This window comes from Podarcis gaigeae, assembly GCF_964106915.1.
Source record: "Podarcis gaigeae genome assembly, chromosome: 2".
Lineage (NCBI taxonomy): Eukaryota > Metazoa > Chordata > Lepidosauria > Squamata > Lacertidae > Podarcis > Podarcis gaigeae.
Genome location: NC_139679.1, coordinates 114,634,695 through 114,652,903, shown reverse-complemented (window position 1 = coordinate 114,652,903; position 18,209 = coordinate 114,634,695). Strand labels below are relative to the sequence as shown.

At 43.7% G+C, this 18,209-nt stretch overlaps 1 protein-coding gene and 2 long non-coding RNA genes across 3 annotated transcripts; 2 read left to right on the top strand and 1 right to left on the bottom strand.

The window, feature by feature from the left end:
• Positions 1–55: 55 nt before the first annotated feature.
• On the bottom strand, positions 56–2,051 carry LOC310838139. Its single transcript, XR_014560718.1, has 3 exons — positions 1,338–2,051; positions 432–991; positions 56–148 (listed from the first exon to the last, which is right to left on the bottom strand). It is a non-coding gene; the product is annotated as an uncharacterized lncRNA (long non-coding RNA).
• LOC310838144 lies at positions 827–16,247 on the top strand. Its single transcript, XR_014560725.1, has 2 exons — positions 827–944; positions 16,054–16,247. It is a non-coding gene; the product is annotated as an uncharacterized lncRNA (long non-coding RNA).
• Positions 5,310–15,225, top strand: LOC310837697 (E3 ubiquitin-protein ligase TRIM7-like). Its single transcript, XM_083724691.1, is given in 9 exon segments — positions 5,310–5,563; positions 5,565–5,650; positions 7,179–7,350; positions 9,004–9,099; positions 9,422–9,652; positions 9,968–9,990; positions 11,071–11,192; positions 12,212–12,244; positions 14,271–15,225. Coding segments are annotated over 9 exon segments (1,434 nt in total). The 5' UTR covers positions 5,310–5,392; the 3' UTR covers positions 14,771–15,225.
• Positions 16,248–18,209: the final 1,962 nt, after the last annotated feature.

Here is an 18,209-nt window from a genome sequence, read left to right as displayed (position 1 = left end):
TTTAAGATTTCTAGAGACAATACCATAATCTTTCAGAGTTCTGCACGGGCATCACTTAAAACCTCAGATTCCCTTTCCTTCCCCCGAAGCCTCCACTGTCATGGAGATGGAAGTTCCAAAATTCCTTTTTTGCTGCTACTCAGGGAAGCTTACACAGTGGTGCCTCGCAAGACGAAAAGAATCGGTTCCGCGAGTCTCTTCGTCTAGCGGTTTTTTCGTCTTGCGAAGCAACCCTATTAGCAGATTAGCGCTATTAGCGGTTTAGCGGCTTAGAAAAAGGGGGGAGGGGAAAAAATCGCAAGACTCGCAAGACGTTTTCATCTTGCGAAGCAAGCCTATAGGGAAATTCGTCTTGCGAAGCGCCTCCAAAACGGAAAACTCTTTCATCTAGCGGGTTTTTCGTCTTGCGAGGCATTCGTCTTGCGGGGCACCACTGTATGGCAATTCAACAAAATCAGAAACCAGTTTTTTTAGTTGAGTACAGTCGGCCCAAAACTCACACACAACTTACTTGTGTGATCGCAGCCTGGAGCCCTTCGTCAAAACACAAATTAATAAATGGAAAGAGGGTGAGAGACTAGGAAATATTGTTGGAAGGGACTGTGAGAGATCTCACAAGAGCCTCCAGAGCCCAGAAAGGAATGGGTGGCGGCGGCGGGGGCTTTGGCAGTGGTGGAAAGAGTTTCTAAGGCCGCCTTGCTTTCCAGCAAGAAAGGTTACATAAAATTCTCAAGATTTGTGGCTTCGAACAAGTAGGGATGGTTGCTTGGGGGGCATTTTCCAGGGTCTTCCTGACTTATGCAATATCGCCTTTGCATGCTGACCCCAGAAACAAAACCCCCCACGGAGGTTTTGGGCCTTGATGTGACAAAATCCCCTCTGACGCTGAAGAGCCTCTGTCAGAAGTTCTGAGGAGAGGACAGTGACAATGGGTAAATTCCCATGTATACAATTATTTTCTCCAAGGTGGTTTGTAATGAATAGTCAGATACTTACAGTGGTGCCCCGCAAGACAAACGCCTCGCAAGACGGAAAACCCGCTAGACAAAAGGGTTTTCCGTTTTGGAGGCGCTTCGCAAAACGAATTTGCTATGGGCTTTCTTCGCAAGACGAAATGTCTTGCGAGTTCCTGCGGGTTTCCCCCCCCCTTTCCCTAAGCCGCTAAGCCGCCTATCAGCTGATCCGCTGATAAGCCGCCTATCAGCTGATCGCTAAAAGCCGCTAAACCGCTAATAGCGCTAATCCGCTAAGCTGTCAATGGGCTTGCTTCGCAAGATGAAAAACTGCTACACAAAGAGCCTCACGGAACAGATTAATTTCGTCTTGTGAGGCACCACTGTATTTGTATTTTTAGAGATCATCTTTTCTTATATTTTTGTATAACGGGCCTGAAAGAATTTGGGGATATGTTTTCTGTGCTAACATGTTTGATTCTATTAAAGATTGTACTTCTTGTTACTCCTATTTTGTTTCAAATTCAACAGTATAATATCCATTCCCCATGACACTTCCTCCAGGGATTTTAGGAGGGTTATCTGTTTTATCCTCAGAGAAACCCTGTGAGGTAGAAGAGGCTGAGCTGAGAGACTTAGAAAAAAGAGACGCATTAAAGTTTATGGTCAAAAGGGATTTGAACCTGGGCCTTGTCATCCCAAGTCCAACACACTCTGCACTCTGAATGTGAAATCTTAACAAAGGTCCCTTCAGAGATGTGCTTGAAAGCCCTCCCTGCAAAGCTCCTCTCTATGTTGTAGCTCCTCTTCAGACCTTCCTGTGTTGACCCTGAATGTCTGCAGGAGGAGTCAATCCAGTTTGAGTGAGGGGCAGAATTCAGGGGCTTCCCTGCATAAGCTCGTATTTCGCACCTGGGTCCATTTCTGGATCTCAGCATTCAGATTAGAAATTGAAGCCAATCCCCCATGTCTGAAGTCTGCCCAATCCCTTTATTTGTGGGAATCCCACCACCAGGAGAGAAGTGTGTCTCAGCCATATCTGCCAGGTCAGTGAGAGAGCAGGTATCCTATTGACACCCTACTTTTTAAACATACAGTCAGTTGTGGGCAAATGGAAGGGGGGGGGGCGAAAAGAATGCCAATTGCAATAGTTCACCCACCCCCCTTTCAACATAAGCATTGCAACCTGTGCTGAACGGATGTGGTGTACAAATAGGGAGAGGCGTTTTAATTCAACATTTTTATCATAGTCACCCAAACGGCAATTCTCAAATTGGAAGAAACCAAAACAGCACAAATTTCGTTTTCTTATACAGTGGTACCTTGGGTTACATACGCTTCAGGATACATACGCTTCAGGTTACAGACTCCGCTAACCCAGAAATAGTACCTCGGGTGAAGAACTTTGCTTCAGGATGAGAACAGAAATCGTGCAGCAGCAGGAGGCCCCATTAGTTTCAGGTTAAGAAGACCTCCAGAATGAATTAAGTTCTTAACCTGAGGTACCACTGTATTGTTGTTTACATTATTTCTTTAGGTATGATATAATTGGTTCCCAATCTTTCTTAAACTCTCTATTGTCTTTGTCACGAAGTCTTTCAGTTAGTTTTGCCATTTTAGCGTATTCCATCAGTTTTTCTTGCCATTCTTCTTTAGTTTGTACTTTATTGTTTTTCCATCTTTGGGCTAGCAACATCCCAGCCGCAGTCGTGGCATACATACAAACTTTCTGCTTCTCTTTTGGCAAATCTTGACGTAAGATGCTTAACAAGAAAACTTCTGGTCGTTTGCTAAAAGTTATCTTAAACATTCTTTTCATTTCATTGTATATAATTTATCAAAAAATTTTAATTATTTTACAATTCCATCACATATGAAAAAATGTGTCTTTTTTTTTTTTTTTACACTTCCAACATTTGTTGGAGCCAAAGCAGCGCATCTTTCTTATCTATTCTGAGCTCTCTGGAGCAAAGAGGAAATTAAGCCTTCAGCCCTGTGCCCACTCCCCATGGATATGCCCCTTACTCTGAGTAGATATAGGAGTACCCTTTATTTTCTGGATACAGACCAAAAGGATTAGCTCACAGGTTTTGGTGATTGCCTAGAGAAAGGACTTCTTCACACAGCACATCATATGGCTTTGGCCACTGGCTTACACACCCTTTTAAAGTTGGCAAGACGAAAGGTTTGAGACCAAAAGCCCGTTCCTGTTGTTCACCTCCACAGCTTCAGCTTATTCAGAGGTAGACTGCTTCTGCACCAGGAGGTTTCACTGAGCAGGATGCTAAATTCCTGTTTAAATTAGGCTTTTCCAGCACCTTTTCCCCTCTGCAGAGTTGAGAGACACCCATGAGAATAGTCCACCCTCAGATGTTGATGGTTCCAAGTGGCTCTGGAGGATTTTCTGGCTGATATGACTGGCACTTCTGTTGAAGCCCTGGTCAATCTGGTCAAACATCCAGTTGAAGCCCTGGTCTAACATCTGGTCAAATATCCCAATAGCACAGGATATACGTAATAATAATAATAATATTTATTATTTATAGCCTTCACAATCCCTCTCCTACTTTGTGATGCCCATTTGGCCTTGTGGTTAGTGTGTACATTGGGATAAACTGCTGCTCATGCTACTTTTTTGGTTTCCTCCCAGAACATCCACCCCAAAAAGTTTTCAGAACTGTCCCCTCAGCCTTTTATTCAGTTACAGACCCTTCTGCAAAATATCAACACACAGGCAGCAGGAATCATAATCCACAAGGATCCAGATTATGAAACTGAAAACAGATTTTGGTGGATTTGCAATAGCCTCAATTGTTTTGCCTTCATTTTTACACTTGAACATAGACCCAAATTAAGAAGGGGACCCTCACTTCAGCATGGATCAAATGAAACGTCGGAGAAAAATGTTCAGAGCATCAACACTGAAATTTTTTTTAAAGTGTGATTTTAAAATAATTTTATGAGAAATGTGTCAACTGCCGAACAAGAATAATTCAGCAGTATATAAAGATAAAAAGTATCACAAGTGAAAAGAGTGAGAACTCTTCCCACACACCAAAAAATAAAAAATAAATATAAAAGGTTCCATGGTTAATGTTAATTTTTCTGAGAGGATGTACAGATTGGAGATGGGATCAGTGGATGGGGGGGAAATGGAAGAAGCTGGACCTGAAGAGCAGCTTAAAAATTCCACTGGACTGCAGGACGATTCATTAGTTTAGAGGGGAGGATGAAGAGGAAACAGGGATTTTGTTTTGTTTTTTTATAAAGATATTTATTAAGATTTTATATAATCACAAACCAACAAAACAGTAGAAAAAGACAATATAAAACAGAACAATCCAACAGAACAAAAAGGTACAATAAAAAACAAGAAAAAATAAGAAAAAACAAAGAACAAAGAAAATCTAATTTTTTGCTTATTATCTTTATAACCCTCTTTCCTGACTTCCTCACATCTCCCTTTTCTGTGTTCCCCTTTACACAATCAAATTCAGCAATTCCTTACCCTCGAGGAAACAGGGATTTTGTTTGAGATTACATCAGCCCACCCCCCCTTGAAGCCTGAAGCTGGAAACCAGAAAGGGCAGCCTGGCCATTCTTCTGTGATGGTTAATACTTTAGTTCCTGAATCCGGGTCACAGGCTCACCCTATTCATACATAAACACGCCCTTAAAACAGGATTTGCAAGCAATACTCAATGGTAAGGCCTCCCCCATTTTCCTCCCTTACTTCAGAGGAATATTTGGGGTCATTGGGGGAGTCAAAATGGCTTCAGGATTGCTTTCCCGTAGTATTTTAGATACATGGTTCATATATTTAGATATGTGTGCATTTATGAATCTTTATTCTATATTTGAGACCTTAAAGTTCACTGACAAAGGGGTAATTGAAAGCACCCGCTGTTCATAGGTGCCCCGTGGTGTGACTGGCAAATATCTGGATAGCATTTAGCTGAGTCCAGAGGTTATTGCACATTATCAGACGCCGGCGAGTCTGTCAAAACGACTCACTAAAAACTGGCACCGGGAGGGAGGGCTGGGCTGTTTCTCCTCTGTATGTGGGGGCTGCTAACTAGAAAGAAGATGTCAATGGAGCAAGGCGGGGGGCGGGGCGGCAATGCATTCATTAGTTTGCAAAGTAGTCTGAGGTTGACGTGCTGATAGTAAACAACAACAACAATAAACTCCACCAGCTCCCACGGGGGAAATGGTTCCTTGCCACCAAGCATGAGCATTCCATTTAAAATAAGACATGTAAAATAATATATATATATATATTTCCACCATATCAAAGCGGCTCGGGGCTCCACTTATCTCCAAGGCAGCAGAGATCCTGAGTGATCGCAGCTGAATTTCCTGGAAAGGAAACACGCCCATTTGCAGAGGGAAAACAGAGAAAACGAAACCAACTCTTTCTTCCTGTCGAGGCAGCAGCCATGGCTGCTTTTGAGGGTCCCGTCCGGGATCTCCGCGACGAAGCCACTTGCTCCATTTGCCTGGATTATTTCCGGGATCCAGTGATCATCCCGGAGTGCGGGCACAACTTCTGCCGATCCTGCCTGATCCAGTGCTGGGGGGGATCCGAGGGAGAGGCTTCTTGCACTGAGGTGCAGGGAAAACGTTGAGCAAAGCAGCATCAGGAAAAACCAGCAGCTGGCTAATTTTGTGGAAATAATTAAGAAATTCAGCCATCTTATATTACGAAGCTGCAGCCTTCTGCTGGTTGAAAGATTGGATTTTACTGGAAAACACTGATGTCCTAGATCTGGAAGGGTTTGACAACGCCTTTGGGTGGCATGCATATTTGTGGTATGACAAGGTCAAAGTGCACAAATTGTTTAAAAACCACATTGTCAGGAGAGCAATTTTAATGGTCTGGACAAAATATAAAGACTTATTGGAGAGTAAGACTCCGAGGTGGCTCTCACCGGTGGAGGCCAAGGCACGTAAGAGACCTAATATGGAAGCCAATTGGCCTAAATATGGGGAAATTATTGAAAAGATTGGAGACAATTGGAGGTTGCAGAGCTTGGAAAAACTAAAAAACAAGGCGCGAGATTGGTTGCATTATGCACAAATTCAAGAGGTCTTTAAAGTAGATAAGAAGGTTGGATTCCAGGTGGAAAAATCGAAACTAGAGACAGAATTGTTAGAACCAAAAAGTAAACTACTTTCGAGAATGTATAACCTGCTGCTTAAATGGAATACTCAGGATGAGACAGTCAAATCCGCCATGATAAAGTGGGCGCAGGATTTGGGGCATAACATTATGTTTGAAGACTGGGAAAGGTTATGGAACACCGGAATGAAATTTACGGCATGTAGTGCCTTGAAGGAAAATATTATGAAAATGGTATACCGGTGGTACATGACCCCAGTTAAGCTAGCTAAGATATACCATTTGTCTGACAATAAATGTTGGAAATGTAGAGAGGCGGAAGGGACATTCTTTCATCTCTGGTGGACCTGCCCGAAAGTGAAGGCCTTCTGGGAAATGATCCATAATGAACTAAAAAAAGTACTGAGATTTACCTTACCTAAGAAACCAGAGGCCTTCCTTCTGGGCATGGTAGACCAGAGAGTGCTTAAGAAAGACAGAACCTTTTTCATGTACGCTACCACAGCAGCAAGGATCTTGATTGCAAAATATTGGAAGACACAAGATTTACCCACGCTGGAGGAATGGCAATCACAGTTGATGGACTATATGGAATTGGCTGAAATGACTGGCAGAATCCGAGACTTGGGAGAAGAAACAATTGAGGAGGACTGGAAAAAGTTTAAGGACTATTTGAAAAAACACTATAAGCTGTATGAATGTTAAAAAAAATGCACCTTTTTAGGAAACTCTAGCTTCAGCAAATGTAAGTTTATGAAATGAAAATTAAGACACAAGAATTTAGAGGTAAAACAATGAAATAACTTTATTGTGTTTAATACAAAGCATGCAAGAATTGGGTTATAGTAAAATTGAAATCAGGGAACATGATAAAATGGAAGATACAATAAGGTTTGAAATAAGTTAACAAATTGCTGATGTTTTATATGACAGAGAATGCAGGGTTTGGAGGATGTGGGGAAGTCCTTTAGAATGGATGGAAAAAGAACATGGAAATTTGTTATTCTTCTATTCTATTTTCTTATAACCATCCTTTATTCTTTTTTCTGTATTTCTTAAAATTAATAAAAATATTATTAAAAAAAAAAGAAATTCAGCCATCTGGGCGGGAAAAAGGAGGCAGAAGGAAAGGGGAAGATCTGTGAGAAGCACCAGGAGCCCCTGAAGCTCTTCTGCAAGGAAGACGAAAGACCCATCTGTGTGGTGTGTCATGTATCTAAGGAGCACAAAAGCCACGAGGTGATTCCTCTAGAGGAGGCGTCCCAGGAGTACAAGGTAGGAAAAGGCAGAGGGTCTTTCTTGGGGGTGGAAGAGCTGCAGACAAGAGGGGCTTGTAATAATAATAATAATAATAATAATAATAATAATAATAATAATTGTAATGTATTCTTTCCACCTGCAGCCCAAAAGGAATCTTGAGCAGCCTGATAAAATTAAACTTCTGCAACTTTATACAATAAACATTTCTTTTTCTTTTTAAGGAATTCAAGTGCACCAGTGTCCCCCTGACTGCAGGCTGCAGTAACTCCCCTGGGAGGAAAAATTAAAAATCTAGGGTTAATTTAATAAAAAGGAGGGGGGAAATGTTGAAGTGTGGGGAACAAATAGCAAAACCCCCATGTTTCTCTTTTTTAAAAAAAATAATTTTTATTAACCGGCCGATCAAATCAAATCAAATCACATCACATCACATAAATTCCGAATTACAGAGCCGAATTTTAAATTTTGTTGAGGGGACCCATATTTCAAGATCCGAAGGGGGATTCTGATCATCTTCTTGCTACTGCATTAATGTCCAAATCAGTCCAAACAAAGTTCATAATTCTATCCAGTCTTATCTTGCTGTTTCCGCATCACATCTTGTTCATATATTTTCTCATTTTTCTTTATGATCTCTTCTGATAGTCTCCTTAAGCCGATAAACACCAATAATAATCCTGTGTGAATTTTTCCGTTCTTCCAATCCTCAAATCGAGATGGTTTGCATATATCATCGCCTTCATAGATAACAGCGCTCTTTCCATCATTAATTACAGAACTGTTGTTCTTAAGTCCCACTGAGGAGTTTCACCCACAATATAAAAACAGCTCTATTTCTCTATTTCTCCTCTCAGACTTATGTCCTCCGACAGAACTTCCCAATATGGCGACGGCATTTTTAACTGCGTCATTCCAAAGCCCTTATACATTCCACGCTCTTCTTAAAACATGCTTTGGTTCGAAAGTTTATCTCCACACAGTCTTAAATCCACAGCTTAAGTCCTTAACATGACATTTCTGACTTGTGGGGGGGGGGGATTCTTGTTTAATCACATGAAAGAAAGAAGGGAAGGTTTTTTTCCCCTCCCTCATCAGTCCCTTTGCCATACCGAGTCTTGGCGTATCTTCTCATGATTTATACTTGTTCCTCCGACTCGTCTTGTTTTATCAGAGATCTCTTCTGTTAGCAGTTTTTTACTCCCCCTTCTTCCTTGAAATATGTGCATTCGCTTCATCCAAATTGTTTCTTGCAGCTAGTGGCGCGGATCAGAGACGGCGTCCAGGAGCACCGAAATCCCACAGGAGGGCATTGTGCCTAGTGTCCCCATCCCCTCAAATTCCGGGATGGTATAGGGCACAGCATGCAAGGGCAGTCCCCCCCCCGCGCAATCCGGGGGGGGGGTAGGGAGGCTATTTACTCCCACCACAGCCTCCAAATTACCTCGTGTGGGTCGGAGAGATGTTATTGTCAGCCATCTTCTGATGCGCCCCTAGTGGCCCCCATGTTTCTCAGCTCTGATATAGGGCAGCCCCATTTCTGCCTAGTCTGGGATGAAAAGGGGGAACCTCTGCAAAAGACCCAGGGATGTGGGGCAGGGAGCAAACATAGGATTCAGCTTCCCTGTTAATGTGTAATGCAGCCCAATTTGGATTTTGTTTTCTTTTCAGGATCAGATCAGCAGCTGCCTAGACAATGTGAGGAAGGAGAGAGAGAAAATTATAGTATTTAAAGCAAACACAGAAAAGGAAAGCCAAGACCTGCTTGTAAGCACCATTGTTACTACTTTAAGATGAAAAATGTTATAGTCTAGAATCAATATCGGGGGAGGGGGTGGGGGATGAATATAGAATACAGAAAGTGGTATATTTCTGAAGAGCCTTATCTCCCACAAAGCAAGAAAGACTATTTAAAGGAGTGGGTGGGCTTGTAAGTTTTTATGAAGTTTTTATGAAGCTCTTTCTCTGCTGAATATGTCAGAAGTGGCCTTCTAAGGGAATTCGGATAACTTGACTCTTTATCCTGCAAGAGCAGACTAGATGCCTGATTTTGGCCCACTGTTCTCTTCTTTCAACCTCTTTGCTGCAGAAACAAACAGGTGCAGAGAGGGAAAAGATGGTGGCTGAGTTCAGGCGACTGCGCCAGTTTCTGGAAGAACAGGAGAAACGTATTCTGGCCCAGATGGCAGAAGTGGAGAAGGAGATTGCAGCCCAAAGGGAGGAGCAGCTGGCCAGACTCTCCAGGGAAGTCTCCTCTCTTGACAGCCTCATCCGGGAGATGGAGGAGAAGCTTCAGGAACCAGCCAGTGAACTCCTGCAGGTGAGGCCTCATCCTGATGCGAGAGGGTGGAGTGTGCTGCTTAGTCACATTAAAATGCTACCGGAAAGAAAACACTACATGAAAAATGAAAGGCGTCAGTCCTGGGGTCACAGAAGGGCCCCTCCTAGATCAAACCACAGGCCCCTTCATTCTAGCATTGTGTTCTCTCATTGGCCAACAAGAGGTCTCTGAGAAGCCTAAAGAACCAGCAGCGCTCTCCCAACCTGTGATTCCCAGCAGTTGCCACTCAGCTGCTTAGTATTTATAACTGACTGCAGAAATGGCTCCCCTGACATCTTTCTTTCTTCCCTCCAGGATATTGGAAGCTTCTTGCAGGGGTAAGTGATGGAAAACCCCTGTCTTATTATTATGCTAGGAAAGTTCCTGTTTAATGAATGAGAAACTCACTCTCCAGTTTCTCCTTCTAGAGATAGCTTAGGACTCAATCGTCAATTTCACAAAATAACAGACAAAAATAGGGACACATTTTTGTGGTAGCTATTGGTCCCATCTACTGTAAAATTACAGACAGAAAGCTGTTCCCATTGCATATTTCTGAAGGCCCTTCTCTGTGATGGAATCATTTATTCTGCAATTGATACAAAAAGGGGGACACGCCAAAGGGGCTTGTAAATATCTTCACTATAACTTACCCTTAAATATTCAGTGTATTTCTGGCTTCTGCAGGTTCTTCCTCAGACATAAGAAGGTGAGAAAGGGCCTTCCTGGATCAGGCCAGTGTCCCATCTAGTCCAGCATCCTGTTTTCACAGTGCTTAACCAGAAGCCTGTGGGAAACCCACAATCAGGATCTGAGCCCCAGAGGACACTCCCCTCCTGTGGTTTCAGCAACTGGAGTTCAGAGGCACCACTGCCTTTGGCCCAGCCATGGTGAAGAGTAGCCTCTGAGAGACTTGTCCTCCAGACAATTTTAGATACTCATGAATGTTTAGAAAATATTGCTTTAATATTTTTTAATATTCTAATGTTTTCTCCATTTTTAAAATATAACCACTGTGCTAAAATACATTTATAATGTGAATTGCAAAAGCCATTCTAAAGCATTCTAAACTTCTTTATATTTCAGAAATGCAAATACCAAATCCATTTTATTCTGCTCATTAATCACGTGAAATGCTTCACTAAAACTGGTATAGTGCTAAAATTTCTCCATAAGGACCCAGTATTGTTCACTTTTCTTTAAAAAATAATAATTTGCATATATCAGCTTCTTTTTTGGAAGCAGGTGTCTTTCGATTTTCCTTCAACTTCTTAGATGCTTTCTAGATCCACATGTCAGCTAAATGCTCCTTCATGATATATCCATCATGCCTTTATCATCAGGATGAGACACCTGCCTTGTCAGAAGGTTTATTGCATTGGAAGGGTGGTGGCTTGACTTTGTTCTTCTCCTCCCAGGTCTCAGGCGAAGGAGAACTTAGAGGATCCTCCTGTAGCTTTTCCTCCTGCTCTGAAGTGGAGGATCTGGGACTTCGGAGATATAAATCCCTTCCTGGAGGGAGTCATGAAGAAATTCAGAGGTACTAAAGAAGGGCTGCGAGGGTTTATACTGGGCATTTAAAATTGCTCATGAAAGGCTCCAGGTCATTAACGGTGCCAGGAAAATTGAATGTTTATTCCTTTTCAATATCTAAAAGTCACACTTTCCTATGTAGATGACGCACAACTGATTTTTCTTATGCAATTGAAAGAGGAGGATAAACCGTTCTTGCTGGGCTCTGGAAGCTCCTGCAAGATCTTGGGGGAGCCTCCCAGATTCCAGTCAGCAAGGTAAAGGGCTTGAAAGCTCTTGCCACAAAGTGTTTAGCAGCCACGAAAATCACTTTTAAGACCTCAACCATGATTACTGGGCTCTGAGAGTCTCCTGCGAAATCTCATGGGGCCATCTTGAGATCTCAGATGGCAGGGGTGATTCTGGGGTTTTTCTGACTTTGCACAATTTGCCTTTATGCACAATCCCCAGGAATGTAACCCTCCCTTAAGTTCCGGGTTCTCTGTAAAAATTTGTCCTTGACCTCTTCACTTCTCTCAGCCAGGCCTTAGGTGCTTTCACGCATCTCACCTATTTCCCAAGTAGCGTCACCTACAGCTTTTCGGGCATCTCCTCTGTTCCTTTGCCCTGAGATAGATGTAAGGGGGGCAGAAGGAGAGAGGGGGGCCGTCCAAGAGCCAGCCAGGAGCAGAGGGGTTGAGGCCTCCCATCCTGGAACAGGCATGTTTGGATCTTGTTGCTGATGGGGAGATCTTCTGGGGGTCCTGCTCCTCCTCCCAAGATTTGGGCAGGTCTGACCATGACATCACCCCTGCCCTGGTTATGCAGGGAAAGCCAGCATGGAGAGTTTCAGTTTAAGGTAGGTTTCAGGTAGGTTTAACTGCCAACTCCCATAATCTCCAGCTGGCCTGGCCAGTTGTTAGGGATGATGGGACTTGTAGTCCACAACACCTGGCTACAATCTCATGAGCTCATATTGTTCTTTCCAGGTTTGTTATCTGAATGATGGTGTGATGGTAAATCTCTGGTAAATCTTTTCTCTTCCAGACACTGTGGAATATGGACTTCAGCCACAAAAAGGTACTTTTAATCATAATAATAATTTAATATTTATAACCTGACCATCTGGCTGGGTTTCCCCTGCCATTTCCCCTGGCACAAATTCAGGCGATGGGATTCGCTTCTCAAAAGACCAGGCCACTGCAGCTCTTCTGTCCATGCTTTACGCTCCCGGCACATGAGGGGGAAATATCCCTTTGAGCCATTCAAGATCCCAATCCCTTTTAGGAGAGTTTATGTAAGAGAAAGGTGTAAGAATAGGAAATTCATGAACACAAATAGCTCAGAAAATGGCTGCAACAACCTTTGGGGGTGAAAAGGTGAATGGGTTCTGGTGTCAGTGGAGGGAGCTGGGGGCTGCCTGAGTGTGAATTCCAGGGGTCTGGCTTCCCTGCAAGATGGGGGTCTTCCCTCAGCTTTTGTATTGGACGGAAGACATGACTTCTCAGCTTAAACTAGAGAAACCTGAGAAAACTTTAAAGAGCAGGGCAGAATTGCACCACAGACTGGGGGGAAAGGCTCAATGGGAAGACAGAAGTCCAGTCTGGCCTGATCCTGGAAACCAAAAAAAGGGAATTGTAACAGCTGGAAATGGTGCAGCAGATGGCAGCATAAAGGAAACTATTACTTGTCTACAAGAACCCTAGAATATAATTTTAAATATAACAGCAGTAAATAAAATGCATAAAGGCTTATAAACACAACAATGAACTAGAAAAACCCATTACGTTTACAGAAAAAAATTGACTAATAGCACTGGCAACATCCAATGTCACATTTAATTTCCAAAGGCCTCTGTACAAATGTGTGTCTTTAAAAAGAAATTGCTTGACTAACTTTTCCTTAATGTGGCAGGGGGCTGCAGAGCCAATCTTCTTTTTAATGTCCATCAGCCTGACCAATTTATTTTATTATTATTTTCAATTATAATAATAGCTTCATTATAACAATACCAATTTATAAAGGTAAAGGTACCCCTGCCCGTACGGGCCAGTCTTGCCAGACTCTGGGGTTGTGCGCCCATCTCACTCAGGCCAGGGGCCAGCGCTGTCCGAATACACTTCCGGGTCACATGGCCAGCGTAACATCGCTGCTCTGGCGAGCCAAAGCTGCACACGGAAACACCGTTTACCTTCCCGCTAGAAAGCGGTCCCTATTTATCTACTTGCACCCGAGGGTGCTTTCGAACTGCTAGGTTGGCAGGCGCTGGGACCGAGCAACGGGAGCGCACCCCGCCGCGGGGATTCGAACCGCCGACCTTTCGATCGGCAAGCCCTAGGCGCTGAGGCTTTTACCCACAGCGCCACCCGCGTCCCATACCAATTTATAATACTATTCTAATGTAAATCATTCAAATACCAAATTATATAGCTTATTTAAGGTGCTAGAATTGATGATTTTCTTTATTTTTGTGTTCCAAAATCTTACTGATTTCAATGACATTCTAGTCATCATCATGATCCCTTATACAACAGCTGCAATATTTATAACTTCTATTCGTGTTGACACATTAAATGACCAATTTCTCATGATGCTTCCACTCCATAAATGTGAGGAACAATGAAGAAAAAGAGAATCATACAGCCAATCCGGTCTGGGGAGCCAGGATGGGGTCTTTGCATTGAAGGTGACAGGTGGGAATGGCACTTACTAGGTTTTACTGGGTTTGGCTTTAATAAAGGCCCCTTGGTTTGGGATTGCAACAATAAATGCATTAAAACAAGTCATAGCAAAAGGAAGATGCCACATATATAATACATTAAAAACACAAAATCAAATGATTGGTTAAAATACAGTTCAAAATCATATTTGAAATCAGAGTAAAATTAAGTGGAAACCCACGAATCACAAACCGTAGGGGTAGGGAAAGAACTGCAAATGTTTCCCGAATCATTATTAAGAAGTTGATGAACACCCCTGTCTCGAATGCAGAGCCATGGAGTCCCTGTTCATTTCAGAGGGGATGCTGTTTCTCTCATGTGTCTAAAGAAGTGTCAGTCTCCCAGTTGACGTCATTTCTCTTCTCTTTCCTCCTCTGACCCCACAGAAAACATAACTTTGGATCCAGACACAGCACATCCCTGTCTCATCCTGTCTGAGGATCGAAAGAGTGTGAGAGAGGGAGAAGTGCGTCAAGACCTGCCAGACAACCCTGAGAGATTTGACACATATCTTTATGTGCTGGGATGTGAGGGTTTCACAGCAGGCAGACATTTCTGGGAGGTCATTGTGGGAAGAGAAGAGGGGTGGGAGGTGGGGGTGGCCAGAAAGTCTGTGAATAGGAAGGATTTTTTCTTTTTTGATCCTACAGAAGGGATCTGGCGCATAGGGAACTGGGTCTCCACCTGCGATGGGCACCCTGTTTCGATTCTGGGCGGAGAGCCCAAGAGGATCCGAGTGACCCTGAACTGTGAAGGGGGACGGGTGTCCTTTTACGATGCTGATACAGCAGCCCTTCTCCACTCATTCTCAGAAGCATCCTTCTCAGGAGAGACCCTCCAGCCCTTTTTTTGTGTGAGTGAGGAAGGGAACTTGAGACTCTCTTGACTGAGGGTGCAGACAGGCAAGCGTATATTCATTTCCATCATGGCACATTCAGTCTCCAGGACTGAGCTGAAAGGCACTTGAGAAAGCATATTTGAAGAACTGTGATTGGCCATCCCTTGTGTCAATCATGATGCAACTCTCCCTTCTCAGGCCAGCTTTGTAAATGACACTGATGGATTGGGTCTCCTGTCAGTCCCCAAACTTGCCTGTTCTCTCTCCCTTGGGAATCTGCTATTTGTGTCTGTGCAGGAGGTGCAAAAGGAGGAAAGAATGAAGAAAATGATTTAGGAAACAACAGTACCCCCCCCCCACATTCCTGTTTCAATATACAGTGGTACCTCGCATTACATACGCTTCAGGTTACATACGCTTCAGGTTACTGACTCCGCTAACCCAGAAATAGTACCTCGGGTTAAGAACTTTGCTTCAGAATGAGAACAGAAATCGTGCTCTGGCGGCACGGAAGCAGCAGGAGGCCCCATTAGCTAAAGTGGTGCTTCAGGTTAAGAACAGTTTCAGGTTAAGAACAGACCTCTGGAACGAATTAAGTACTTAACCTGAGGCACCACTGTTCTCTCTTCATCCTCCAACTTAAGATTTCTAGAGACAATACCATCTTTTATGAATAAAATTATGCACAGGTATCATTTAAACCTTCCTCAGCCTCAATCCTGAACTCAGATTCCCTTTCCTCCCCCAAAAGCCTCCACTGTCGTGGAGATGGAAGTTCCAAAATTCCTTTTTTTGCTGCTACTCAGGGAAGCTTACGTGGCAATTCAGCAAAATCAGAGACCTGTTTTTTAGTTGAGTACAGTCGGCCCAAAACTCACACGCAACTTACTTGTGTGATCGCAGCCTGGAGCCCTTCGTCAAAGCAAATTAATAAATAGAAAGAGGTTGAGAGACTGGGAAGAACTGTTGGAAGGGACTGTGTGAGATCTCTCAGGAGTCTCCAGAGCCCAATTGGGGGGGGGGGCTTTGGCAGTGGGGGGAAAGAGTTTCTAAGTCCACCTTGCTTACCGGCCTCTAGAAAGGTCAAGATCTTTGGCTTCGGACAAGTAAGGATGGTTGCTTGGGGGGCATTTTTGATGGTCTTCCTGACTTATGCAATATTGCCCTTGCATGCACAAAGAGTCGGACACGACTAAACAACAACAAAAATGCTGACCCCAGGAATGTCACCCCCCACATAGGTCTTGGGCCTCGAGGTAACAAAATCCTCTTTGACAATGAGGAGCCTCTGTCAGAGGTTCTGAATGACAATCTAGAATAAAGAATTTCAGGGGGTTGTGGTAAATCCCCATGTATACAATTATTTTCTCCAAGGTGCTTTGTAGTGAACAGTCAGATACTTACCAGTATTTTTAGAGATCCCCTCTTCTATTATTTTTGTACAACGGGCCTGAAAGTATTTGGGGATGTGTTTCCTGTGCTAACGTGTTTGATTCTATTAAAGATTGTACTTCTTGTTGTTCCTTTGTTGTTCCACGTGACACTTCCTCCAGGGGTTTTAGGAGGGTGATCTCCTGTTTTATCCTCAGAGAAACCCTGTAAGGTAGAAGAGGCTCAGCTGAGAGTCTTAGAAAAAGGAGAAACATTCAAGTTTATGGTCAAAAGCGGTTTGAACCTGGGCCTTGTCATCCCAAGTCTGGGTACTCAGAATGTGAAATCTTAACAAGGGTCCCTTCAGAGATGTGTTTGAAAGCCCTCCCTGCAAAGCTCCTCTCTATGTTGTAGCTTCTCTTCAGACCTTCCTGTGTTTACCATGAATGTCTGCAGGAGTCAATCCAGTTTGGGTGAGGGGCAGATTTCAGGGGCTTCCCTGCATAAGCTCGTATTTTGCACCTGGGTCCATTTCTGGATCTCAGCATTCGGATTAAAAATGAAAGCAAATCCCCCAAGTTGGAAGTCTGCCCATCCCTTTATTTGTGGGAATCCCACCACCAGGAGAGAAGTGTGTCTCAGCCGTATCTGCCAGGTCAGTGAGAGAGCAGGTATCCTATTGACACCCAACTTTTCAACACAGACAGTTGTTGGCAAATGGAAGGGGGGAAACTCAAAGAATGCCAATTGCAATAGTTCCCCTCCCCATTTTCAACAGAAGCATTGCAACCAGTGCCAAACAGATGGGGCATAAAAACAGGGAGAGGCGTTTTAATTCCACATTTTTATCATAGTCACCTGAATGGCAATTCTCAATTTGGAAGAAGAAGACATCACATCTTTCTTTTCTCTTCTGAGCTCTGTGGAGCAAAGAGGAAATTGAGCCTACAGCCCTGTGTCCTGGGATAAGTCCCTTTGAACTTACTCTTAAGTAGACATAGGAGTGCCCTCTATTTCCTGGAGATAAAAAGGATTAGCTCACAGGTTTTGGTGATTGCCTAGAGAAAGGCCTTCTTCACATACATGGTTTTGGCCACTGGCTTAAACACCCTTTTAAAGCTGTTGAGACAAAGGGATTGTGAGACCAAAATCCCTTTCCTGTTGATCACCTCCACATCTTCAGCTTATTCCGAGGTAGACTGAGCAGGATCCTGTGCTCTGTCCCCTGTGACATTTCAGCCCTTTCTTCCACTCCGGACTGCACATCTCCAACTCCATGGATCTCCTGCCCTGTTCAAAGGGAAGTATGGTGTGGGAGACTGGGGAAAAAAGGGTCTGGTGTCTCCGCTATGCGAGTGTGACGGGAAAACAGTTGAATCTCTTCCACATATAATGTTTAACTGTCCCTTACATAGCATAGCCAGGACTAAATTCCTGGGTCCTGCTTTACTGCGCTTGGTTGGCAGGCCTGTTGAGTCACATGCCGCACTGCTTTTGCAGGATACAGATCCTTCTGTAACTCTGCAGGTGGCGAGATTCCTGAATGCGGTTATCTCACACACAAAAACCACCAAAAAACAACATCAACAACAAAAACTAATCGGACAGTTATGATGAGAGTGCATGACGGATCTCGTCTCCAGTTCTCCTTTTTCTGTGAACCGTCCCTTGGATTTTTCCGGGCCCCAAGCTGTTATTTGTCACTGCTCAATGACCCACCCTTGCATCGTGGTGTTCCCCTTCTGTTGTTAGATGTATTGGTTTTTATGTTTCTGTGCTTTTAGGTTTGTACATATTTTATGGGCTAATAGCCGTAAATAAATAAATAAACAGGGGAAAAAAGGATAAATGGCACACACACAGGGAAGGTGGGGAAGGTGCTGTGTGCCAGCCCTTCCAGCCGGAGGAACTGATCTCCTAGCTGCTGCGGTTCCTGCCAGGTTGGCTGTGAAGAAAGTTCCTCTCCTCCATGACACGACTGTGGATGAGCAGGCTGGTGTAGTCTATTCCTGAGGCCTTATGGGTAAACATGGTGGAGTTGGTGCAGCGTCAGGGCAGACTTGAGAGCCAGCCGGGGGGGGGGGTTACTGTGGTCTACTGTGGTACCTCGGGTTAA